General features: G+C 45.3%; 1 protein-coding gene across 1 annotated transcript in view; it reads right to left on the minus strand.

The window, feature by feature from the left end:
- Window positions 1-24,746, minus strand: part of VCL (vinculin) — a 107,668-nt gene that overhangs the window by 43,476 nt on the left and 39,446 nt on the right. Inside the window, 4 exon segments of the mRNA XM_054983459.1 lie at window positions 6,128-6,288; window positions 9,096-9,218; window positions 15,585-15,693; window positions 17,328-17,478. Of these exon segments, the coding sequence (XP_054839434.1) occupies window positions 6,128-6,288; window positions 9,096-9,218; window positions 15,585-15,693; window positions 17,328-17,478 (544 nt within the window).

Here is a 24,746-nt window from a genome sequence, read left to right on the forward strand (position 1 = left end):
TTTTGCTGATTAAGAGCTTTGAAATGTGATTCAAGCAAATTCATGTTAATATTGCCTTTTAAAAAAAAATCCTAGGAAAACTTTTTTTCAAATTCAACTTACCATCTAGGAACAAGCAACTGGCTGCTAAGGGACTCAACCGTGCCACAGCCTGCTATTCCCTGATATGTTCCCAGCAAAAGAAGTCTATCTCCCAGGATGCATCTTAGAGACTTTACCTGTTGGGTGGGTGGCTGAGAGCCGTAAGAAAAGGAAAGCATGGCTTCTCTCTCATCAGTGACCTGTGCCTTGGCACACCCGTGAGTCAGTTGCCTGCGGTCATCTCAAAATATGGTCCCAGTTAAAGAGGAGTTAGCTGCCAACCAAGTCCTAATACCTAGGCAGTGATCTAGTTCAGGCAGCCTGAGCCACATCTGCCTCTCTTTACCAAAGAAGGTAAGGCTGGAAGAAAAACTCCAAATCCAAATTTCTGACATAACTGCTTACTTTGTCATGGCCATATGACAAGCTCTAAGGTACCAAAATCTCCTGAGAACAAACAGCCAAACAGAGCCACACTCCTTTCAAGATTAAACAAGGAAGACCATGTGCAAATCCTCCCCGAACATTCCTCTTGATACAGGGAAACAATATTAATCTCCTATTTGCAGTTTCATGCCAGGAACAGCTCCTGGGATTTTCGGTATAGTGATCTGATCCATCTACTTTGCAAAAGAAATGGGTCCATGAAGGGCGTAGTTTGCACCCAAAGATTAACTTATTTACCTTATCTTTTTAAAGGATTCTTTTTCCAGTTGAAACCTGGCCCAGAAAGAAGGATTCCCCCGGTACAGCAAAGAGCTTCCTGCCCCCAAACAATACTAACCTCACAAATGGACAAAAAAACACTAATGATGACAACAGACAGAACACTTTCCTCTTAAATGTCCAGAGGTTCATTTTTGGACCTGAAACAAGAAGAGAATTTCTCAGTTCCACTCACTTCTGCTTTTTATGGGGAGAAAGCAAACATCTGACCCAGGACTAACAGTCAATTTCTGGGATAAAGCGGTGCGCGGGGGGAATGAATTGCAGGTTCAAAGACGTGCAAGGTGCAAATATACTATGTAGCCAGAACTGTGCCAGGCCAGGTGCCCTTTCTACCTGAAGAGGACAGACAGGCACCTCTAACTCTGTCTCCTCCAGGTACAGAAGTGAACTCTGCCATATATGGAAAGCTAAGTATCGAAAGATACACCGGTTGACTATTATAACCTTGCATGAAGGAGCACTGAGTGAGATCCAGCAATCAACACAAGCCCCACTGCTGCCCCACTGGGGGATTGTACGGGTGAGTCCATAGCAAACAACGAACAAACCCAGACTGAGCTCCTGTGGTTTGGTCACTGGACTGCAGTTAAAAATCTAGAGCTGAAAAGGATGGCTGTATTCTGTGCACTGAGCAGAAAGCCTATTTATAAGGTTTGCACAGATAAGTCAACATCTTGCTTCTAAAGAGATAAGGCCATAAACCCCCTAAAATGGGGGCAGCCCCTCACCCTGGTTTCTCCTTCTTTATTCCCTGCACCAGCAGCTTCCAAGTGCCCGTTTCTAAAAGGTACGTTTAAAATTGAACAAATACTTTGGCAGCTCAGCCATAAATATACTTCCATGTTGACATGCACTGCCAAAAAGCAAACACAGTGAGGGGGGAGATAATGTAACTAAACAGGAAATAATCTTTAGTTGTTATTCTGGGGCAAAGACCTTGAATTGCTCTAAATATGAAAAGGTGCTCCAATCTTATAATTCTGGTCAAGGAGTTAAAGTAAAGAAGGCAGCGGCCAGAGAAATCTTCAAGGCTGTTTGGTGTAGTGATGCGGCAGGACTCTAATCTGGAGAACCAGGTTTGATTCCCCACTCCTCCTCTTGAAGCCAGCTGGGTGACCTTGGGTCAGTCACAGCTCTCTCGGCGCTCTCTCAGCCCCACCCACCTCACAGGGTGATTATTGTGAAGATAATAATACCATACTTTGTAAACTGCTCTGACTGGGCATTAAGTTGTCCTGAAGGGTGGTATATAAATCAAATATAATTATTATTTTCTTAAGAGTCATCTGTTTCTCATTCAAATCTGTTCTGATGTAACTGGAGGGAAAATAGAGCCTCCGTTTTGAGAAGCCAAGAGGGAAATTTATACCACCAAAGTTGAGTCATTTTCTTGAAGGGGACATACTCATGTATAAAAGTGCCAGACACTTCTAACACATGGCATAAATTTTAAAATGCAATTTGCAGTTTAGTGTTCACTGCTACTGCTGCCAAACCTCCACTTTAGAAAGCCATTAAGTGCATATACAATGGCCAACATACACACGGCTGATTCCCTTGGCATCATGACCTTATAAGCTCTGAAGTATAAATTACTCTTTCAAAAAATTACTATTGTTGTTCAGGCCTCATTATCATACGTTTTAATGACTGATGTTCACCACCTTGGGACCCTATTTGGGTGGAAAGGCAGAACAAACATTTTAAATACAGTAATAAATATTCATACTTCCAGGAATTCCTTCTTAAATAAAAATCTACCTAAATTTGTTTTAAATTAAATTGCAGCTCCACAAACCCCCAATGCTTGCCACAACACTCCTTCTATTTTTGCGAAATGAAATGAAGAAAAGTTGTTGCTAAAAATATCCTGAAGCATTCATCAAATCATCTTTGCTTGTGGCATAAAGAGGAGACGAATGAATGCCTTTTTCTGCGTGTTAAGATGCTCATAAACTATAGAAGCCAGCACCAGAGACCATTTTCTACTGGTCACGGAACATCGCGCCAAGCTCCTGGAATGACAGCGTCTTTCTGGTGCAATTTCGCACGAGAACGGTAGTTCTCGCGTGAAATCGCACCAGAAAGACGCTGTCGTTCCGGGAGCTTGGCGCGATGTTCCGTGGCCAGTAACCAGTGTGAAAACGGCCCCAGTCTCCACATACACCAGAAAAAACTTGTCATCATTAAATTCACATTAGCAAGCCTTGGGATAATATGGACAGCTGTCAGCACCTCATCACAACTCCACACTTCATAGCCGCGTTGCTGGCAATGCTTTAAGTGCATTTTAATTCCTCTGCCTTCAGAAAGGAGTACAGCGTTACATGTAACACACAGCAAAATGCACGGCACACAGTCTGCCCACAGCACAACATCCCAGGGCCATGCTCTTCTTTTTTAGTACAAAGATCAAAACGGGAGGGTTGGGGAGGAGAGCTTACCTTCTAAAAGTGAGAAAAGAAATAGAAAAACGGAGGGGGAAAGAAAACAAAGATGCATAAAAGAAATCATGAGATGTTTTTGCATTTCACAATGATCACGATGGACGTAAATGTATAGAAAGGGGTTAGATTCAACAGAGCCCTAAAACTCCACTAAATGAATTGGGGTGCACTTGAGCCCCTTTATATACCAAATGATAGTTCAGTGCGGGAACTGCTTGCATGAGCATAGCGCATCAAGATACACTGTTTGCATGCCCCAATAAGCATTCCCTTAGCACCCCATGTTGAGAGATGCATACATTTGACAAGTGTCAAATTTGACAGGGAATGTCCCCACTAGAAGAGAGATCCATGTAGAAAGCACATCACGGGAAGTGATTTTTAGTTCACTTACAGTCAGGGCTCATTTCCAGGGGGAACGTGCAGGAACACAGTTCCAACAGTTCCCCAAAGAGGTCACATGTTAGGTGGCCCCGCCCACCCGACTCTCGGCCATTTTGGGCCCATTTTGTCCTGTATTGGGGCCAAAACAGCCCGGATCGGGCCTCTGATGGGCAGTGGATCATGCTCCTGTTCAGCAGCGGCCCAATCTTGACCATTTGGGCCCCCTTTTCAGCCATTTTCAGCCCCTTTTTGCCATTTTGGGCCCAATTTTGGCCCTGAATGGCCAGGATTGGGTCCAAAGCAGCCAGGATAGGTGATGTCAGGGAGTGTGGCATATGCAAATCAGTTATGCTAATCAGACATTTCCGGTGATGGCAAGGGCATGGCATATGCTAATGAGTTATGCCAATATGTTATGCTAATGAGTTCCTTCAGCTCTTTTTCTACGAAATGACCCCTGCTTACAGTAATGCCACTGATTACGTACAATGTGCAACAAATCTGTCAAGACTGGTTTTCAGAGCTGTGCCCAGGGAACAGGCAGCGTGATCTGGCCCGTCACACAGCTCAGCTGGGTCAAATTTTCTCAGTCTCTACCAAACTTTCTGACTGGGAATTGGGCCACAACCCTTTGGGAGAGCATGTGCTTTGCAAGTAGGTTAACTTTGGAGCATTTCAGGTTCAAAGGATATCAGGCAGAAAGCCTAACAAAGAGGTTTATCCGTCACCCGAGAAAGTTACTACAAGTCAGAATAGACTGGAAAGACAGACCACAGATCTAACTATAAAGGCAGCTTCATATATTCCACATCATTCATAGGAGCACCAGACCTGTCAGACAGCCAACCCTGAAGGGTTCTGCCAGCAACAGCTATGCCATTAAAGCGGGCACTCCTCTCTTGGCAATGTTAGCTTCAGCATTCCCACAGAGTGAAGAGCAAAGGGTGAACCTGGGAAAAGGAAAACTGAGCTTGCCCCTCTGATACACATTACTGAGTCTCTTTGTCACAGTGTTGTGTGACCAGAAGACAGCAGGCATTTCCGTATTATTTCAGCGCCACTGCATGTCTCGAGATACGGTCAAAATGTTCCCCTCTGCCTTGAAGACAGAGTAAGAGAACTATTCCTCAACAACTCGAGCGAGGATGAAGAGGGGCATAATGCCACACTTATGCCAACAGCTGTTTAAGTCTGACACACTTCAAGAGACGTCCTCTTGGCATGCTTCTGAAAAAAAAAGCCCATCTTGTTTTCTAGGAGTTGAAGAAGTGGAAACTACAAAGAGGATTCAGCATAGTTTAGCAACATGTCCTTATCTAGAGTTTCTCCACCATAGATTTCCAGGATAATCTGACCTCTAACTGGAGGAAGACCTGTGCAGGAGTAGCCCCGCCCCCCTTCCATTTCTTTACCATCATCCCCCTTTTTCACCACTCATGTAACTTTTGTTACATGAGATTCCTGAATCTTTGAATACTCTGCCCAGTTAAGTATGAAAATGCTCTGAAAAGAACTGCTAGAGAAGGATTCTACATTTTTGCAAGGAACTACATAAACGTTTTTGAAAAGAGCAGTATTCTCCCCCAACACAGATACAGATGTGTTCCTAAGAGAAAGGTAGCATGGCAAAATCATTCACCTACTTTCCAAACTTTACTTCTATACAAGGATCATTGGGAATACGTATGAAAAGAAATCTGACCTTTGTATATAATTTACTTGCCTCCAACACATCGGAATTGATCACATTTCAAGTCAGTCCTCATTGCTTTGGGACCGTCAAAAGTCAGTTGTGACTTGATAGCACCTAATTATTATTAACTGAGGGCCAAGCTACAAGTGATGAATAACGCTTGAACGGCAAGTGTATTCCTCCCTGTTCACTTGCCCTCCACTTGCGATCCACTTGCCGTTCAAGTGTCATTCGCCACTTGTAGCTTGGCCCTCAGTGTCTCAAGCCACCACTTACTTCGAAGTAAGTTCTACCAAAAAGCATTAGGACACCCCACTAACAAAGCCTCGGTCCAGACTGTTAATGAGCGACAAACTTGCACATGGCTTCAGATTCTTACTTAGCCCTACCTGCTGTCTAACCATCCGAAGCAGCAAGCTGTGGACACCTTCTATAACAGAATTAGACCCCTAACCACAACAAAGAGACCAAGAGATCACAGGAATCTCTGCTTTCCAGAGTCTGGAGAGCTGTCTGAGTTAATTTTGTGTTCAGTGTAATGCAAAATATAAAGCTGGTTCAAAGCATGGTGGTTGCAGAGCAATGTTTGGGGAATATTTTCCATACATAGAATTACTTGTCACTAAAATGAAGCAACTAACATCCATCTTGAATGCTCTTTTTCAGACGTTAAAAGGTGCACACATTAGTTAGAACATCAGCTTCAGATGCATACGAGTGCAGCATGTCTTGCTGAAAAACTCTTCGTGTGAAAATGTGAAAAACAGAGTCCTAAACTGGAATGCATGCCCACCTTGCTGGCCCACGCATCTTCGTCCCAGGATGTGAGCTGCAGCACACGGATGATTTCGTTTATTTCAGTACTCATCTTCTCCACTGTAAAGTTGCGGTTTTTCAAGGCCTCTTCTATTCCTTGGCTTTTGGAATTTTTAGTTGTTACAAAAATCTTCATAGCTGTGAAGATCACAGGGGTAGATTAGAAAGGCCTATCAAGAAGACAGAAGCTGTGCTGTCTAAAAGATGTTCACCGCATGGAATCAGGCAAAACAAGCAACATTTGCAGGAGACAGATATTATGCATGAAATCTGGAGTCTTTTCCCTCTGAATTAATCACATACATCGAAGCTGTGTATCAAGTGCCATCAAGTCAAAGCCAACTTGTAGCAACCCCATTGGGGCCAGTTTGGTGTAGTGGTTAAGAGTGGTAGGACTCTAATCTGGAGAACCCCAGCTGGGTGACCTTGAATCAGTCACAGCTCTCTCAGAGCTCTCTCAGCCCCACCCGCCTCACAGTATATAAATCAAATGTTGTTGTTATTAAGGCAAGCAACAAACAGAAGTGGTTCGCCATTGTCTGGCTCAGTATAGTGACCTTGGACTTCCTTGGAAGTCTCCCATCCAAGTACTAATCAGGGCTGACCCTGCTTAGCTTTTGATATCAGACAAGATTGGGCTAGCCTGGGCCATCCAGGGTTATGGCCAACTAAGCTAACATCTCCAAAATACCTAGTTATTTGAGACTGCCATCACAGCAACCACAAGGGGCGATTTTGTGAATGGAGGCAACTTCTTAGCCCGTGTTAGTTCCTGGGCAACTCTGGTACAGCTTTGCTCAGAGTGATGGAAGCACACCACACCCACCTGTACAAATTAGTGCCAAGAGTGGGTGGGTCTATGTCAAAAGATATGGCCCAATCCATGCAACATCATGCCACCGTAACATGGTGCAGCACTAGAACATGACACCACATAGTCATCATGGCACATTATTGGCTTAGAAACTGCACAGCGATTCTTCACAATCCTGAAAATTCTACTTGACCTTGAGAGAAGGAATGGGCTATATATGCTCAAGGTAGGGCTGTCCCAAGACATGCCACAGCATCAACACTGCGTAAGCTCAAGAGGTGCATCCAATATATCCCATGCAATATTAGAAGATCTTGAGTGGAGAGCAACTCTTTGTTTGTCCACAACTTGAGTCGCTCTCCAGCAAGAGAGCATGGTACACATCTATCCAATAATGTTTGACTCCTGCATTAGTGACTCTAAAAAAATATCACATGGGATGTTCGGAAAGTCTGGCCAGGCATGTCTCAAGAATTTTATTTTAATCACACAGCCTGTGATCAAGATACTTGAGAGAACACCTCCCCCCGCCCCTATAAATAGAGATCAAGAAAGTCCACACCATTTGAAGTTAAAATTGGCCCACCCTAGAAACAAGGCCTTTCTAGTACATTTTTATTACACACTTCTGTATCAACTAAGCCCTTGAATCTGTGTCTTCTGTCTGGTTAAGTATCGTATCCAAAGGATACATCAAGGACCTAGTTTAACATCTTCCTCCAAGCATCAGAGTATGTAACTGGTTCTCCTTTTGCCGTTTTATTTGCACAACAACCCTGAGAGGTATGTTGGGCTTCCAGTGTACGACTGGCCCAGCAAGGTTACCCAGCAAATTTTTTCCACCAGTGTGGACATTTGAACTCAGGTCTCCCGGATCCTAGTCCCACACTGCAACCATTACACCACACTGGCTCTAAAGAATCATTATGGAATTACCTCCCAAGGCAAACCAACCAAATCTAATCCCGTTGGCCCTCTGAGGTGAACAGAAGCCTCTCCTTCTCTCCAGGCTTTCGAAGGGCAAGCGACCAAGATTTTATAGTCAATTTAAGGCTGCCATCTCCTGCTTTTACGATGTTATAATTTGGTCATCACTGGTTTTCTGTTTTTAATGGTTCTCGCTAAATAGGTTGTCCGCCAAACTGTGGATCTGAAAGGGAGTGTTGGATAGCAGACAGAGTGGATGAAGGACACCTGGGACGAAATCTTTACTATGTCATGAAGTTAACAAGATGACCTTGAGCCAGTCACTCTTTCACAGTATAATCAATCTTCACAGGATTGTTTGTGAGGGCAAATGGTGGAGGGGAGATGGATGTCAGTCTCTCTGGGCTCCTCGGAAGAAAGGCTGGACAAACTAGAAAGAGTTCACTATTTCCTGGAACACCAAAACTTAAAATTAACTCCTCCTATTCTCATATTTAAGGCAACTCTTACAGAAGACTGTTTTCATTACTTGCTGATTGTAATGAGTATGTTATCAGGGAAGCACAGTACATATGGCCAAAAATAAAGATGAGGCAGGTGGGGCAGCATGGAGAGCCCACCCCTAGCTTCCCCACTGTGAGCTAAGTGAATATTCCCCTTATGTATAGCACTCGCCATAGCCTTCAGCCTATAGCTGGGGTGTATTGCTCTGAGCTACACTGTCACACACACACACACACACAAAAGATTCCCTGCATACAGAAAGTTAGGTGTCAGGGGAAAGACTAGGCTAAAACTCTTCTCCCTGACACCCTAGTTTTCCATGCATAGGGATATTTTTGTAAAGAAAAGAATGCAAGAACGTGCGTCTCCCTCTACAGTGGTACAACCCAGACATGGATCTCAGCAGGAACTAGACATTAAACAGGCCCCATTACAGACAAGCATCACAAATATAATCACATATAAATAGCCCTACAGTTCACATGTCTCTGTGAGTTCAGCTCACAGAACTTAAATAGGAGATATGCAAGGTATGCAAGCTGAGATTTGGGAGGTACAACCTCCCCTCCAAGACAGCCACAAATAAAACCACATATTTAGTATCTGTAGTCGACTTACAAGCCTATCTGCACATGATTTTCTCAAGCATGCACCATGTGACGCATTGATTTTTTAACCACGGAAGTTGTGGCAGAATTACCCGAAATGAGGACGGGCAGCAGTTCCTTCACCGTGTTCATGGAGTTCACCAACATGACTCTGTGCTCCTGGTGCGTCAGCTCTTGTTGGCGTTCGTCAATCATCTTAGCCATCTTGGTCATTCCTATAGGAGGAAAGGCGGTAAAGACCAAGCTGCATTCTCTCGGAAGTAAAGCAGCACTGAATACACATTATTGCATCACAAAAGTCAGGAGGTTAGAGAAAGGAAACTCAGTTTTCAGCACTTCGCTTCTGCATTTGCCAAGCCACCACCATAGTTTTCTAATGAGAAATCCAAAACATAATCAAAAAGAGTCCAGTAGCACCTTTAAGACTAACCAACTGTAACATAAGCTTTCAAGAATCACAGTTCTCTTCGTCAGATGCCACATCTCATGAAGAGAACTGTGATTCTCAAAAGCTTATGCTACAGTAAAGTTGGTTAGTCTTAAAGGTGCTACTGGACTCTTTTCGATTTTGCTACTACAGACTAACACGGCTAACTCCTCTGGATCTATGATCCAAAACATAGTATGTATGAATATCACCATGCTTGATGATATTATTTTTAAGGTAACTGAAAAACAAAATCAAGTAGGCAATTTAAGAGAAAATGGGCAGTTTTGCCATTTGTGGCAAAATACTTTAAATCTGTTCCCCCCCCCTCCTTCTCGATGTTTAATTAAACATACAAAGAAAAACACTATATAATCAGCTTTCTTCGGGCAAAGTTTGAAGCAGCCCTAGCTGGGAGCTGTGCCTGTTATGAAGTGCCACGTTCATACATCCCAAAGCTGGTACAGAAGTAGCTAAGAGGCTGAACTATGGAGGACAGTGGCCTCTGCCATGAACTCCCTAGCTAGCCATAGCCAAGCCGCTCAGTCTCTGCCGCAGTTTCCCACCTGCTATTCCACTGCCTTACCGTGCCAGGTTGTTGTAAGGATTACAATTAGATAACATACGTGAAAAGCTTCGAACACCTGAAAGCACTGATGGTGGTGGAGAGTGCCCTCAAATCATAGCTGACTTATGGCGACCCTTAGTGAGGTTTTCATGGCAAGAGACTAAAAGAGGTGGTTTGCCATTGCCTGCCTCTGCAACCCCGGTCTTCACTGGAGGTCTCCCATCTAATTACTATCCAAAGCCAACCCTGCTTAGCTTCTGAGATCTGACAAGATCAGGTTCACGTGGCCTATCCAGGTCAGGACACCCAAAAGCATTACAGGATGCTAAATCCAGAGGAGTTAGCCATGTTAGTCTGTAGTTGCAAAATAGTAAAGAGTCCAGTAGCACCTTTAAGACTAACCAACTTAATTGTAGCATAAGCTTTCAAGAACCACTGCTCTCTTCGTCAGATGGGAGACTGGGTATGTGTGTGTGATTTCACTTCTGGGAAGCCTAATATGGGGTTGCCAGCTCCAGGCTGGGAAATTCCTGGACATTTGGGGGAGTGGAGCCTGGAGAGGGCAGGGCTTGGGGAAAGGAGAGACCTCCCCAGGGTATAATACCATAGAATCCACCCCCAAAGCAGCCATTTTCTCCAGAAGGCTGATCTCTATGGAGATCAGTTACAATTCCAGGAGATCTCCAGCCACCACCTGGAGGCTGGCAATCTTTTTAATGAAGCCCCAAAATTCAATCCCAGGTGTTTCTGAGTTAAAAGATCAAATGTGGCATGATTTGGAAAGGCTTCCATGTGGAATCCTTAGGGACGTAGTACCAACCAGAACTAGGGTTGCCAGACGGGGTCTGGAATAACACCAGATCCCAGGGAGAGGGCAGAGTGCAGACTTTTTTTTTAAAACAATCGCACGTGCTACGTGTGCATGCTCCCATTCAACACAATGTAACGCCATTGCAACGATCTAATTCCAGACACCAGGGCTGGCAGACCACAGCTGCAGGAGGCCTCCTGGGCTGCTGGTCACTTCCCCAGGGCACCACTGGAGCCACACAGTTGGGTGGCTGTGTTGGGTGATGAGGGAAGGGCTATGTATCTGGTATGTGGGAAACATTTCTCCCAGACAGTCTCCCAAAATACCTGACTGTCCAGGTAAAAACTGGACACCTGACAACCCTAGCCAGAACTGAATTTGCTAAATAGAACAAAGGTACCTCTAATGCGTCTTCAACGGTACAGAATAGAGTTTTTCAACGGCTTGCCTTAAACAGACTGGACAAGACTGAAAAGTGATCAGGTCTGCTCGGAAAGCATTTTGATACCATAAAAAAGGCTCCTCCTTGAAACTGCTAGCGTTGGTGTATTCCTAGTTTAGTGCGTCAATTATATTTATTTTCTGACCAGTCTGCACATCGCTCAGGAGACAAAATATTATTGAGTTCCATGCCAGAGGAGGTCATGTCAAGTAAGACAGCAGCGTGAAGATCGCCACCCCCGTGATGAAAGAAAATTTCTAAATAATCCAGCAAAGCTGATAAATGAAAAATAAATAAAAATTAATGCGAACTGCACGTATAATCTGAGACTGAAATGCTGCTGTATGAAACTCATGTCTGAATCAACAGCTCAGCGCAAGAGACTTTTAAAAAGAAGAGATATTGAAATAGCATGTGATATTAGCTATTTTGTTAATGCGTGTATACCAACTGAATTTTAATCCCAAAATTAGAATGGTAATGCTTATTTCATGTAAAATAAGACCACAGATTTCAGAGATATCCAGCAACAACATACAACCAAAGAGCCAAGTTTTACAGAGCGAGCCTAAGCAGTTCAAAACCCTAATCGGGTCTAATTAATGTGGCTTACTCCCAATATCAAGAATAATGCCAGAATAATTGGCACTATCAAGAATAATGCCAGAATAATTGTGCATATAAGGTGCTATCAAGCTGCACCTCAAACACCCCAAAGTGTTTGCAAGGCAAGAGACAAACAGAGGTGGTTTGCCATTGCCTGCCTATGTGTAGCAAACTTAGACTTTCTTGGGGATCTCTCATCTAGGTTCCAGCCAGGGCCAACCCCACTGAGCTTCTGATGAGTTCAGCTAGCCTGGATGGAACATCCAAGACACGTTCCTGAATAATTACTTAAGCATATTTCTTGTGATTTCAACTGAGGAGTAGAGAGGGAGTCAGAGAAGACCTGGGGGACAGAGCCAGCACTGCTGGGTGGAGATCATGTGCCCCACCAAATTCTGAGCCAACAGCATAGCAAAAGAATGATCAGACAGCACTGGGGTAAACTATAAAATAAACTACTTAATCACAAAACCCAGAACAGCCATCAATATTGAGGTTTATTTCCCTTTTTGTCAGTTAGCTTCCAAGTCAAACATGCTTGGTGAATGAAGTTCCATCTCTCCATGTAACGAACCCCTCTTGAATGCAAGTGAACCAGCAGAAGTGCGAAACATTTACATGAGCTTTTAAAATCGTCTCAGAGAGGCAAGCTTTACCAGGAGAACGTTGCTGCTCACTGACAGAGAATGCACACAGATTTTCACCAAGAAATATACAGGGAAAAAGTCATGAGTTTAGCCAGATCTTTGATTTTTCAGACCTTCAGCAATGAAGCTAAACTTCCTGTCGCTGTAAGGGTAAAACTCCACTGCGCCTCACAATTCAAAGAGATCTCTTTAAAGCACTTCAGTTAATGTAACGTTTGACAAGTTAAGGCCAAGCTAGATGTTATGGCAGCCATCAGTCTGATTTGTGGCTGCCAATGCTTCTTAAAGGAAGAATTGGGCTGTTTAAAAATGCCCCAAAGGCTCAATAGAGCCCACAGTGTATTGGGACCAACGGATCTTATCTCCTCCCTCAAAACAATACTTGAAAAGGTGGGAGGAGGATTGCTAAGATTGCTTGGTCATGTTGCACATCTGATCAAAATTGGACCCTCGTCATATTTCTTCTCTAAAATGGCGTCAGTGACCAAGGGTCTGCGGCCACCATAACGTCTGATCTGGTTCTTAATCTATTCAGCATCTGCAGCAACTGCAGTGAACAACTCCCTACATTTTCTCTGGCCAACAAGTGTCCGTCTCATCCTTTTCTGCGCTCTTCTCCTGACTGTTGTCTCTCCCTGTTTTGTCTCAGCCCCTTCCACACAAATCTCCTCTCTCTATATTTGTCTGCCTCACACAATCTCTCTTTTCCACCTGCACTCTTACATTTTGGTTGTTGTGGGGGGAAACCCTTTGCTTTCCCATGATCAACTGGGACATGACATCAGCGGCCGTATTGATTTATTCACACCTGGTCCGTTCATATACGAAGTCGACACAAGAAGCTGCCTCATGCCCATACTGACATCGATAGACCACTGTTGTCTATCAATGTTGGTATTGTCTGCCCTGACTGGCAGCGGCTCTCCAAGCTCTCAAGCAGAGATCTTTCACATCATCAACTACCTGATCCTTTTAACTGGAGATGGGACCTTCTTCATGCGAGTGGAAGACCACATTTTACTGACAAACAGGGTGCATGGGTGAGGAGAAATACTATAAGTGAGCCAGGCTGAAAGAAAAAAAAACACCCTGAAGTGACTAACCACACATAGGTAAAACCAGGGGTCATTTCGTAGAAAAAGAGCTGGAGGAACTCATTAGCATAACTCATTAGCATATGCCATGCCCCTTGACAGTGCTAGCAGTGTGCCATTAGCATAACTGATTTGCATATGCGACACCCCCTGACATCACCTATCCTGGCTGTTTTAGACCCAATCCTGGCCATTCAGGGCCGAAATTGGGCCCAAAATGGCAAAAAGGAGCTGAAAATGGCCGAAAAGGGCCCTAAAATGGTCAGGATCGGACCGCGGCTGAGTGGGAGAGTGATCCACCATCTGTCAGAGGCCCCAGCTGGGCCATTTTGGCCCCAATCCAGGCCCAAAACGGCTGAGTCAGGAGGATGGGGTCACCTGTCATGTGACCTCTTTGGAGAACTGCATTCCTGTGCGTTTCCCCTCAAAATGAGCCCTGGGTAAAACAAGAGAACGGGGACAGTTCATCCACATGTCGTTTTTGACATGCCTCCAGCTCCTGCTTTGTGCACAAACAGGACAGGACAGATATGTGACTGAAAAAAATGGCTGCCACTTTGACCTTCAGTCCCAGTGATCAGCTTGAAACTTGGCCATTCTGACTATTTTGCGGAGTTTGCTTTTAACGGTCTCCTGTAAATCTGCAAACATGCATTTCCCCACTGTTCCAGCAAACCCACAGCTTCAGCCTTGAGAAGGATAACTTATGAATCGATGGCTTTATGCCCAGAATAAATCCCAGAACAAATGCAACAGGGTTTGCAACAATTATTCTTTGGGATGTTCAGAGGTGTCTTACGTCAAAGGAGAGCAAAGGCATCTCTCTGCCTAGTTGCTGTGGCAGGGTGTAATATACAGCTATTGCGCCAAAGAGGCACATATATGCTTCTTTCACATTACCCCACAGTATAGGGTGCTATACAAACCTGTTTTGATCCATCCCTACCTCAGCATGTTATAAAAATCCATGATTATACACACTTACAAAAACGTCTTTGTACCAAATCAAACTACTATTCCAATTACTGTCCACTGAGGTGGTTCTTATTAAACTATAAGTTGTGGTTCTCTCACAAGCAGGCCACAAGATTCAAACTCTTTCGTTGGGAGCAGAGATTCTGGGCCACTCTCTTCACGGAGAAAAGGAGGGCAGAGCAGACATTCTTTCACCGGTGTATCTGCGGGACCGCCTCTCCCCATATGAACCCCAGAGGACTCTTCGCTCCAATGGTAAAATCTGCTGAAGGTCCCTGGCCCTAGGGAGGCCCACCTGGCATCGACCAGGGCCGGGGCTTTTTCGGTCCTGGCCCCAGCCTGGTGGAACGCTCTGTCTAATGAGACCAGGGTCCGGCAGGACTTGTTATCTTTCCACCAGGCCTGTAAGACGGAGCTGTTCCACCAGGCGTATGGTTGATGCTAGGCGGAGCCCCCCATCTGGTTGAGTATGGACTGTGCCCTCCCCACTGGTGATATCTCCATCTCTTGAATACTTCCCAATGCTCTGGTGCTGACTAAAGGGTTATGCCCTGGGCCTATGTATAGTATATTTTACCGTGTTACTGTGTGATGTTTTTAATTTATGGTTTTAAATGGTATCTGATATAATTTTAACTTTGTGTGCAAATTGTGATCCGCCCTGAGCCTGCTGGTGTGGGGAGGGCGGAATACAAATCTAATAAATTAAATTAAGTTAAATACAGCCCAGTTCATTCCCAGGGGCTCAGTTCATTCCCAGTCACTCACTACCAGCATCCTTTTGAACAGCAGAGATGAGTCTAGTAAGTTTTGATGGCAGTCCTGCTTCAAAAACCACTCGGTCTCTACCTAGCAGCAGCTCTTCCAGTCTTTCCCAGATCCGCTCCCCAAGAACTTTTTAACTGCAGAGGCCAGAAGTTGCAAATGAGACCTGTAGTTCAGCAGAAAAATACAATTCCTAAACTTTTAAAAGCAGCATTAACAATAGCCTTAAGTTTACTAGCATCTAACCTGGCCCCAAGTTCTTCGTGTAGGTCACCAGGTCCTCCATCGTCTCCACCACCTCTGCCACAGTTAGGTATTCTAGAATTCCTTTGCAGACCCGGATGATTTTGCGGACCTTGAACACAACAGAAGGAAAACCAGCATTTATTCTTGCATTTATTATGCCATACATGCGGGCATGACAGCACAAGTTTCAAAAGATAGCATTAAATCACAGAGATGCAAACAAAGTGAACATATTCTAGCAATCAGCTCTCCCGAAGGTTAGATCAGGGTCGTAACTGCTCCCTGCAGGCAAATTAACAGCTCTATAATATCAAGAGCTATTATCTTGAAAGATACTAATAAAAGCACGGTAGATTGCCTGCAGAGTAATCACTAACAAAATGAGAACCAAAGCTATCCTTAGCTTAGTTTTAAAGCAAGCAGCTCACATGAGCCTCCACACAACTGACTTAAGTAGAGGAAAGAGCCCTGTAATGGGTTCTGGACAAGAATATCAAGCATTTATTCTCATCCAAGCAAGACATATCAATTCATTAAGTAGGCACAGAGGCAAAGTCAATGCAGAGCACAAACAAGGAAATCAATCTGCCGTAAACTGGTGAGAAGTTGCTAAAAAAAAGTTTCTTCATTTAATACTAACATTCCAAATATTTCAACATCTCTCCTTCAAAATACTAGACAGCATAAAGGAAGTGTTCGGAGTACACGTGTATTAAAAAGGGAAAGATTCAAAATGTGGTTTTCAGTGAACGACAAAGACGACACTCCGGGATACACCACGGTAAAGCACCAACGTAGAAATTGGTTCTGCGATTCATTTCCTTTGGTATGAAATGGGTGTTTGGCTAGCTGTTATGGAAGTAGTCAATGTTGAGAAAGCAACTACAAGGGCGAATTTTGTTTTTGTGGACATTCAAAAGAACCAATTGTTTTTGTATTGATGTTGCTTTGGGCCAACCTACATGTCACGTTTTCTGATTTTATTTTATTTCACATCATTTATACATTGCCTTCCTCCCCAATGGGAACCCAAAGCGGCTTACATCGTTCTTCTCTCCTCCATTTTATCCTCACAACAACCCTGTGAGGTAGGTTAGGCAGAGAGTGTGTGACTTGCCCAAGATTACACAGCAAGCTTCCATGGTGGAACACGGATTTGAACTGGGTCCTCCCAGATCCTAGTCTGACACTCTAATAGCTACACATCATACCAGGTTCCCTGGACCTGACTTGCTTTCCCCCACACCACATAGCAGCTGCAGGAAATAGCATTTTAAAGGTCCGCAGGGGCCCAATTTGGCTTGGGAGAAGCAGGCATCCCGCTTCTCCCCCACCCTCCCATCCTGCCATTTTCACAAGTCAGACTAGTGCCAGAGGGACATATTTGCTCAGTGTTGGAACCAGGGCTTTTTTTCAGGGGGAACGCGGGGGAACAGAGTTCTGGAACCTCTCAAAAATGGTCACATGGCTGGTGGCCCCGCCCCCTGATCTCCAGACAGAGGGGAGTTTAGATTGCCCTCCGTGCCGGCAATCTAAACTCCCCTCTGTCTGGAGATCAGGGGGCAGGGCCACCAGCCATGTGACCATTTTCTTCAAGGGCAATCCACTGAGTTCCACCACCTCCTTTCCTAGAAAAAAAGCCCTGGTTGGAACTATATTGCAGCCCCCCATTTGGGAGGAACTCATACCGGATTAGTTAAGCATAGCATGTAGTTTGGACCCAGGTGCGACTAGGAAGCCTACCTCCGCCTCATCAAACGTAAGCAGCAAGTCTGATGTCCCAGAAAGGATGCCTCTGGAGCCGTCAATGAGATAATCACGAGCAGGTACAGAATAAGGGTCTGTCTGGAGCATCTGGGCAGCCTGGACGAGTTTTGTGCACGCATTCTCCACCCTGCGGGCAATCATTAGGCAAGAGAAATTAATACCGATCCCATTACCCTTAGAGGTCATGGTGACACATGGTAGGTACCCCAGAGACACTCACATTCTCACAGATCGCCAGTGCTGCACACAGATTACTTAACCTCTAGTAACTCCTATCCTCAACCCTCACTCTATCCTAAACCTTTGATAAAAAACTACGTTAAATTTAATTCAAGGCATGCCTTACGTATGGTTTCACTACCCCACGTTTAGAGAAAAATATACTTTATCTGAACAGTTTAAAACACATGATCTTCCATAATGATCTGATAACCAAGAAAGTTTTAAAAAATCATTTAAGACACAGCTATTAAAATATTTATGGAATTACTACTGCATTTAGGCTCGTTCCGATCCAACTTCAAACAATTTGATTTATCAGCGAAATATTATTAGAGTCACTTTGTCATTTCGATTACCTCTGAAATATTTTTTACTTTTACTTTACTTTTGGGGACCCAAAGAAGTTTACACCATTATTCTTCCCTCCATTTTATCACTACAACAACCCTGTGAGGTAGCTTAGACTAAGAGTGTGTGACTGGCCCAAAGCCACCCAGTGGGCTTCCAGAGTGGCACAGAGTAAAGATTCAAACTGGGGTTTCCCAGTTCCTAACTTGACACTCAAACCATTACATCATGCTGTCTCTTTTGAAACACATCAGGACTTAACCTCTTCAATATAATGTTCCGGTTAGTTGGCCACCTATGCATGGTACAGCCAATATGCTCAATCTGAGCATCGTGCTACAAATCAGGCAGAAATTTCACACAGTGGCTGTATTCTCACGCGCCCCAAAGATCGCTCAAACTCATTGCATGAAGTGTCTTCCTAGAATGATCTCCCAGCATGATCCCCTTTAATGGCCCGATGTCATATCTGAGCCCCATCCATGCCAATGTTTCATAATGAACCACTGTTTCATACTGTAACTTGATGTCCTATTGCCAATGCCATAACTGTTTCCTTCCCAGGCTGCTTGCAGATGCTTATCTAATGGACTGCAGAAATTTTCAGTCCTCATGACCTTGCTTACTCCTGTTCATTGCTATGTCCAGTGACTCAACGTGATAGTACAAATATGCGAGAGGTTCTCACACAGAGTGCCCGCCAAAATTATATTTATTATTGGGAGGGGGAAGGAGCAAATGTATGTGTTAAGAAGAAAGATTTTTCTACAGGTTCCCATTCCTGTCAATTTCTTGCTTTACTACTTAGAGCAGAACCACAAGTGACAAAAGGCACAGATTGGACACTTGTCAGCTTCCCTCAAGTTTTGATGGGAAATGTAGGCATCCTGGTCTCGCAGCTTTGCTCTCCGACTGCTGTCCAATGGACTTTTCAACTGTCACTTGTCCAACATTCCGCCAAGCTGCCTACATTTCCCATCAAAACTTGAGGGAAGCAGACAAGTGTCCAATCTGTGCCTTTTGTCACTTGTGGTTCTGCTCTTAGATGCCTACCTTGCTTCTGAGTAATCCTATGGACATATATATGGAAATGATTTGATTTCTGAATAAAACCATTTAACCAAGAGCCTGGACTTCTTGCTGCAATGGTACAGGGATCTGTCTGCCATATCCTGTCATCTATAGCCTGATACCCGATGACGTCAGAAAAAGGGCCATTAAACAGAATCGTGCCGGGAAATCGTGCTAGGAAGACGCTTTTATGCCATGAGTTTCGCACGATCTTCCGAGCACATGGCCATGTGAAAACGACAAGTAACATTTTTTGTAATGGAAGAAATCTCCTGCACATATTACGCAAGGAGATGCTCCTGCAAGTGGCCAAGGACCTACCTAAACCAGATTTTAAAATTTGGCTCCATCTTACTACACTGATCTGGTTCTAGTCAACAAAAGGACCAGACAGAGTCTGGGCCGCCATGCAGCCAGGCATCAGAGTGTGACACCCACCTCCTCCGTGACACTCTCTCAAAGGTGGAAGACAGGAGGGTGCAGCCACTCATCTGACATGCAAAAAGGAACACTGAACACACAAACTGAGGTATAGTCCTGCAAGAGCACAGAGTACCTGGCTCTAACATTGAGATCATCAGGCTTTATTACTTTCACATCAGCAGGATGTTACAGACCCGTACAGAATGACCCATCTATGCACTGACTCACTGTGCAGTGACGGCGAGCATGCACAAGCACGTTGGCTTTGCACCCATGCAATCACCAAGTCCTCTGCACGGAGAGAACAAGCAGAGGAAGAATCTGCACATACACTCTCCTCCTTGTGATCAGCAACCCTGCTTTCCAAATCTTGCTGGTCACGGGAAGAGAGAATATGTACGGACACTTCCTTCATGTACACACCATGCAGACAACTTGGGGATCATGCAGAGATGGGCGTTAAAGCCAGTGCACTCATGCCTGTTGTCACTCCCTATACAGTCAGTCAATATACTAGGTTGCCAGGTAGTAGGGATATGGGGAGGTCGCAACACCAGCTAAAATGTCACATCATTTCCAGTAAAAAACTGGAAGTGTCAAAGGTAGCTCTAGGAATCACTAGAAACTCTATGGTAAAATCACAGTTTTTCCAGGAACCAGGAAATGGGAGTGGGGGAACGGGAATACAGGTTTCCAGAGGGGAATGGAATCCCTACAACACTTGGACAAGTCATCAAGTCCAGGTTTATGGCTTCAAAAACACTTTCCCCGGTATCTGAAGAAGTGAGCCAGTTTGGTGGAGTGGTTAAGAGTGGCAGGACTCTAATCTGGAGAACTGGATTTGATTCCCCACTACTCCACTTGAAGCCAGCAGGGTGACCTTGGGTCAGTCACAGCTCTTCCAGAGCTCTCTCAGCCCCACCCCCTCACAAGGTGAGTGTTGTGGAGATAATAGTAACAGACTTTGTAAACCACTCTGAGTGGGCGTAAGTTGTCCTGAGGGGGGTTGTTGTTGTTAGCTGTGGCTCATGAAAACTCATTTGTCCACTGGATCCTTGCCCATCCTGGCTGCTAAAATCATGAAAGGACCATATAAATGAGCCCTTGATGTATGTCATGCATAAGTCACTAATTCGTGGCACCTTCCCTTGGCCACTCAAAGGGGCGGGTATCTACTTTTAAAAAATCCCTACAGAAAAGTCATGTGACCAATTGTCTGTAGTCTGCTATTCCTGGGAAAAATGATTAAGAGAGCAGTAATGGATCAGCTCCAGATCTTCTTGGATAACTCATGTGCTCTAGCAGTAGAAAAGAGCAAGAGTCCAATAGCACCTATAAGACAAACAAAATTTATGGTTGGGTGTGAGCTTTTGTGAGTCACAGCTCACTTCTTCAGAAATCAGATATCCATTCACCAGGTATTTGAAGAACTGCGCTATGACTCACGAAAGCTCACACCCAGCCACCAGTTTTGTTAGTCTTATAGGTGCTACTGGACTCTTGCTCTTCTCTGCTGCTACAGGCAGACTAGCACGTCTACCCATCTTGATCACTTTCCCAGGAGTAAAGCCAATTGAATAAACGAGAATTTACTTGCAAGTAGACCCACTTGATCCTGTTCTGTACTTTTTGCAGCACTCCTAGATGTATGTATTGCTTTATAAACCTTACCTTTTCCATTCTTACCAGCAGTTTTGCAAAGCAGGCCTCTTTTATCTCCACTGTACAAGTCAAGAGAAAAGACTAAGAACAGCTTTCTCAAGACCACCCAGGCCATGGGTTCCCCCACGCCTTCAAGCCAGGTCTCCAAGGCCCGGAGCCAATACTCAGCCCCTCCACTGGGACCACACTGGGTGTGTGCAAGCCTTAGCTGCACAACAGATTTTCTGTATATCACAATAGGAAAGGCTTCAAGCCTCACACATAGCGGTAAGCACTAAACTCTCAACTGCTGAAGCGACACATCTACATTTCACGGTAGTTTACACAGCAATGGCAGCAGACAGCTGCTCTTCCCAGTCCCACACCATCTGTCAGCAAGAGGCAGGAACATAAATGCTGAGCCCAATAATTCAACAAGTGAAGAGGTTTTAGCGTGATGGCTGCGCCACACAAAATGCAGGTAAGAGAAGTAATGTGGTAAATGACTGGGCTTGTGGTGGAACATTCAACTTATCCTATCCCCGCCTGCAGGGCTTTTTTTTCTGGGAAAAGAGGTGGGGGAACTTAGTGGGTTGCCCTCAGAGAAAATGGTCACATGGCCGGTGGCCCCCGCCCCCTGATCGCCAGACAGAGGGAAGTTTAGATTGCCCTCCGCGCTGCTCAGCTCAGCGGCGCGGAGGTCAATCTAAACTCCCCTCTGTCTGGAGATCAGGGGGCGGGGCCACCAGCCATGTGACCATTTTCAAGAGGTTCCGGAACTCCGTTCCCCCGCGTTCCCCCTGAAAAAAAGCCCTGCCCACCTGTGAACGAGAACGTAAGGGCTAAGGAGTTGGAATGTCTCTCCCACAAAATGAGGGCACATAGCCACCGGGCAGGGCATTTTGCTAATTCTAAGGAGTGCAGATTTGGCCATCACTTATCAAACTGGATAATGTCTTCGAACTGGGACCAAGGCCCTGTCAGCATTCATTTACTTCTGCTTAGATTAACTTTTGCTTGTATGCATTTTTGTTCCTCTGATCCTTCAAGCACTTATGTGTTAGAACCACATCAAATATCCCCACGTGACTGATGTGTGGTTTCTTTCTTTCTCCTTGGCCTTTGTCCCTTCTTGGCGATGGCTTTTTGTACAGGCCTCCCTGGGCCTAGGCTTGTCACAGAATGTCCAACTATACACTTTTCTCTCAAAGGTATGATCCTGATTTTATTTTAGAAAAGGTTGCCAAGCTTTGCTCCAAAATATTACAGAGTCACACACAGCTGCCAACTCCAGGTTGGGAAAGTCTTGGAGATTTGGTGGGGGAGGATGGGGTATGATGCCATGTCCACCTCCAAAGCAGCCACGTTCTCCAAGAGAACTGATCTCTGTAGTCTGGAGATGAGTTGTAATTCCAGCAGATCTCCAAACCCCACCTGGGTATTGGCAACCCTTTAAGCAGTGTTGTGTGTGTGATATGTGCCGTCAAGTTGACTCTGACCTATGGCAACCCTAGGAATGAAAGATCTCCAAAAGTCTTATCATTAACAGACTTGCTCAGATCTTGGAAACTGGAGGAGGTCGCTTCTTTTATTGGGTTAAGCCATCTTGTTTTAGGTCTTTCTCTTTTCCTACTGCCTTCTACTTTTCCTTGCATTATTGACTTTTCCAGAGAATCTAGTCTTCTTATAACATGACCAAAGTATGATAACCTCAGTTTTGTTATGTTAACTTCTAGGGAGAATTCAGGCTTGATTTGATCTAGAACCCACTTATTTGTCTTTTTGGCTGACCATGGTATCTGCAGAACTCTCCTGCAGCACCACATTTCAAATGACTCAATTTTCTTTCTGTCAGCTCTCTTCACTGCCCAACTTTCACATCCATACATAGTAATGGATACCACAGTTTGGATTATCTTGATCTTGGTTCCCAAAGAGACAGCTTTATCTTTAAAGATCTTATCTAGCTCCCTCACAGCTGCTCTTCTGAGTCTCAACCTTCTTCAGATTTCTTCACTGCAGTCTCCCTTTTGGTTCATGATTAAGCCAAAGCATAGAAAATACAAGCAGGCATTCTAAAAATTTTGTCCCAGTGAGACCCTCAGGACAAGACAAAATTGTTTTAGTTGCCATAGGGGAGCTGAAGCATCTGTCAGCATTTCTTCCAGGCTCAAGTGGGGGTAGGCAAAGAAAACTGTCGATAGAATCCATGGCATTGTTAAGTCTTCATGCAGGGAAGACAGGCCAAGGCGACAGAGAGATCCAGTCTACTGTTCAAATCACAAGTTCAACAACCTTGTTCTTTCCAGTAACTACTGTTTTCTGTCCCTTTTTGTTAAAAGGAGGATAGATGAGCTTGTTCCAGCAGTTTATTCGGGTGCCCAGTGACCTTCTTCACCAGCATCCCTCAGATACTCATCAGGCCCCTAAAGGTACACAGTGTTCTCTCCTTTGGCACATTACAGCAACTGCAAGGGGTATGTGGATGTGTGCAGAGATCCGTTAGAGATCTGGAGCAGGTCAGAAAAAGAGACTGCAAAATCACTGGCAATTTCTCTCAAGCTGACTTACCAAATTGCCTGCCACGGCAATCTCCCATCACTGACTCCAGGCCCCTACAGCTGCTCTTCACTCCAGCAGAAGTAAAAATTAGGGGGAGTGGGAGAAGAAAGCAACAGTGCATCGTACCACTTCTGATTGCACCCAGAAATGCCATCACAGCACTCTAGGAATTTCTACCACAGAGATGGTAGAATTCCTACAACATTGCAACTAGAATGCAACCAGAAGTGACATCACAACAGTCCTGAAATTCTCCAAGTCTCTATAGTTTTTACCATAGAGGCAGGGCTGGATCAACGGGGGGGCAGGGGGGTAGTCTGCCCCCGGCGACGCCAAAGAGGGGGTGCCAGGCGCAGCTGCCAGTCCTGGGAGCGCGCTGCCAGCCCCGGGAGCACGCCTAGCGAAAGGCGAACGGCGCGGGCGGCCTCCCAGCCACCAGCGCTGCCTTTTGCCTTTCCCGCAGGACAAGGGGCGGCCGGCTTGCTGCGCGCCCCTTGTCCTGGGGAAAGGCAAACGGCGTGGGCGGCCTCCCAGCCACCTACACCATTCCCCTTTTCCCCCTGCCCCCGCAGCAAGCCGGCTGTCCCAGCGCGCCAGGGAGCTGGCAGCAGCGGCGGCAGCACGAGTGGCTGGGAGGCCACTTGTGCCATTCGTCTTTCCCCAGGACAAGGGACGTGCAGCAAGCCGGCCGCCCCTTGTCCTGCGGGGCAGGTGAACGGCACGGGCAGCGCCCAAGCCACACGCACTGCTGCCGCCACCAGCTCCGCGGCGCGCCAGGACAGCCGGCTTGCTACCGGGGGGGGGGGGCGCCCCAACGTGATGACGTCACGGGAGTGACGTCATCACGCAGCGCCAGGAGCATGCGCGCACTATGCATGCACGCTTAGCCTGACTACGGTTGCCCTGGGCGCTGGCAACCGTAGATCCAGCCCTGCATAGAGGTAAGGGAATTCCTAGAGCTTTCTTATGTCACTTTTGAATACAACTGGAAGTGACATTACACTGTCATGTGATATTGCTCTGCCACCCATTTTCGCTCCTGCTGAGTGAAAAGCCTTACCAGCAACCATATCGCTAAAGATCATTTTAAATGGATCCAGGTTGTTCAATTACCTCTTCCTCCAAAAA

The sequence above is a fragment of the Eublepharis macularius genome, chromosome 6, assembly GCF_028583425.1.
Source record: "Eublepharis macularius isolate TG4126 chromosome 6, MPM_Emac_v1.0, whole genome shotgun sequence".
Lineage (NCBI taxonomy): Eukaryota > Metazoa > Chordata > Lepidosauria > Squamata > Eublepharidae > Eublepharis > Eublepharis macularius.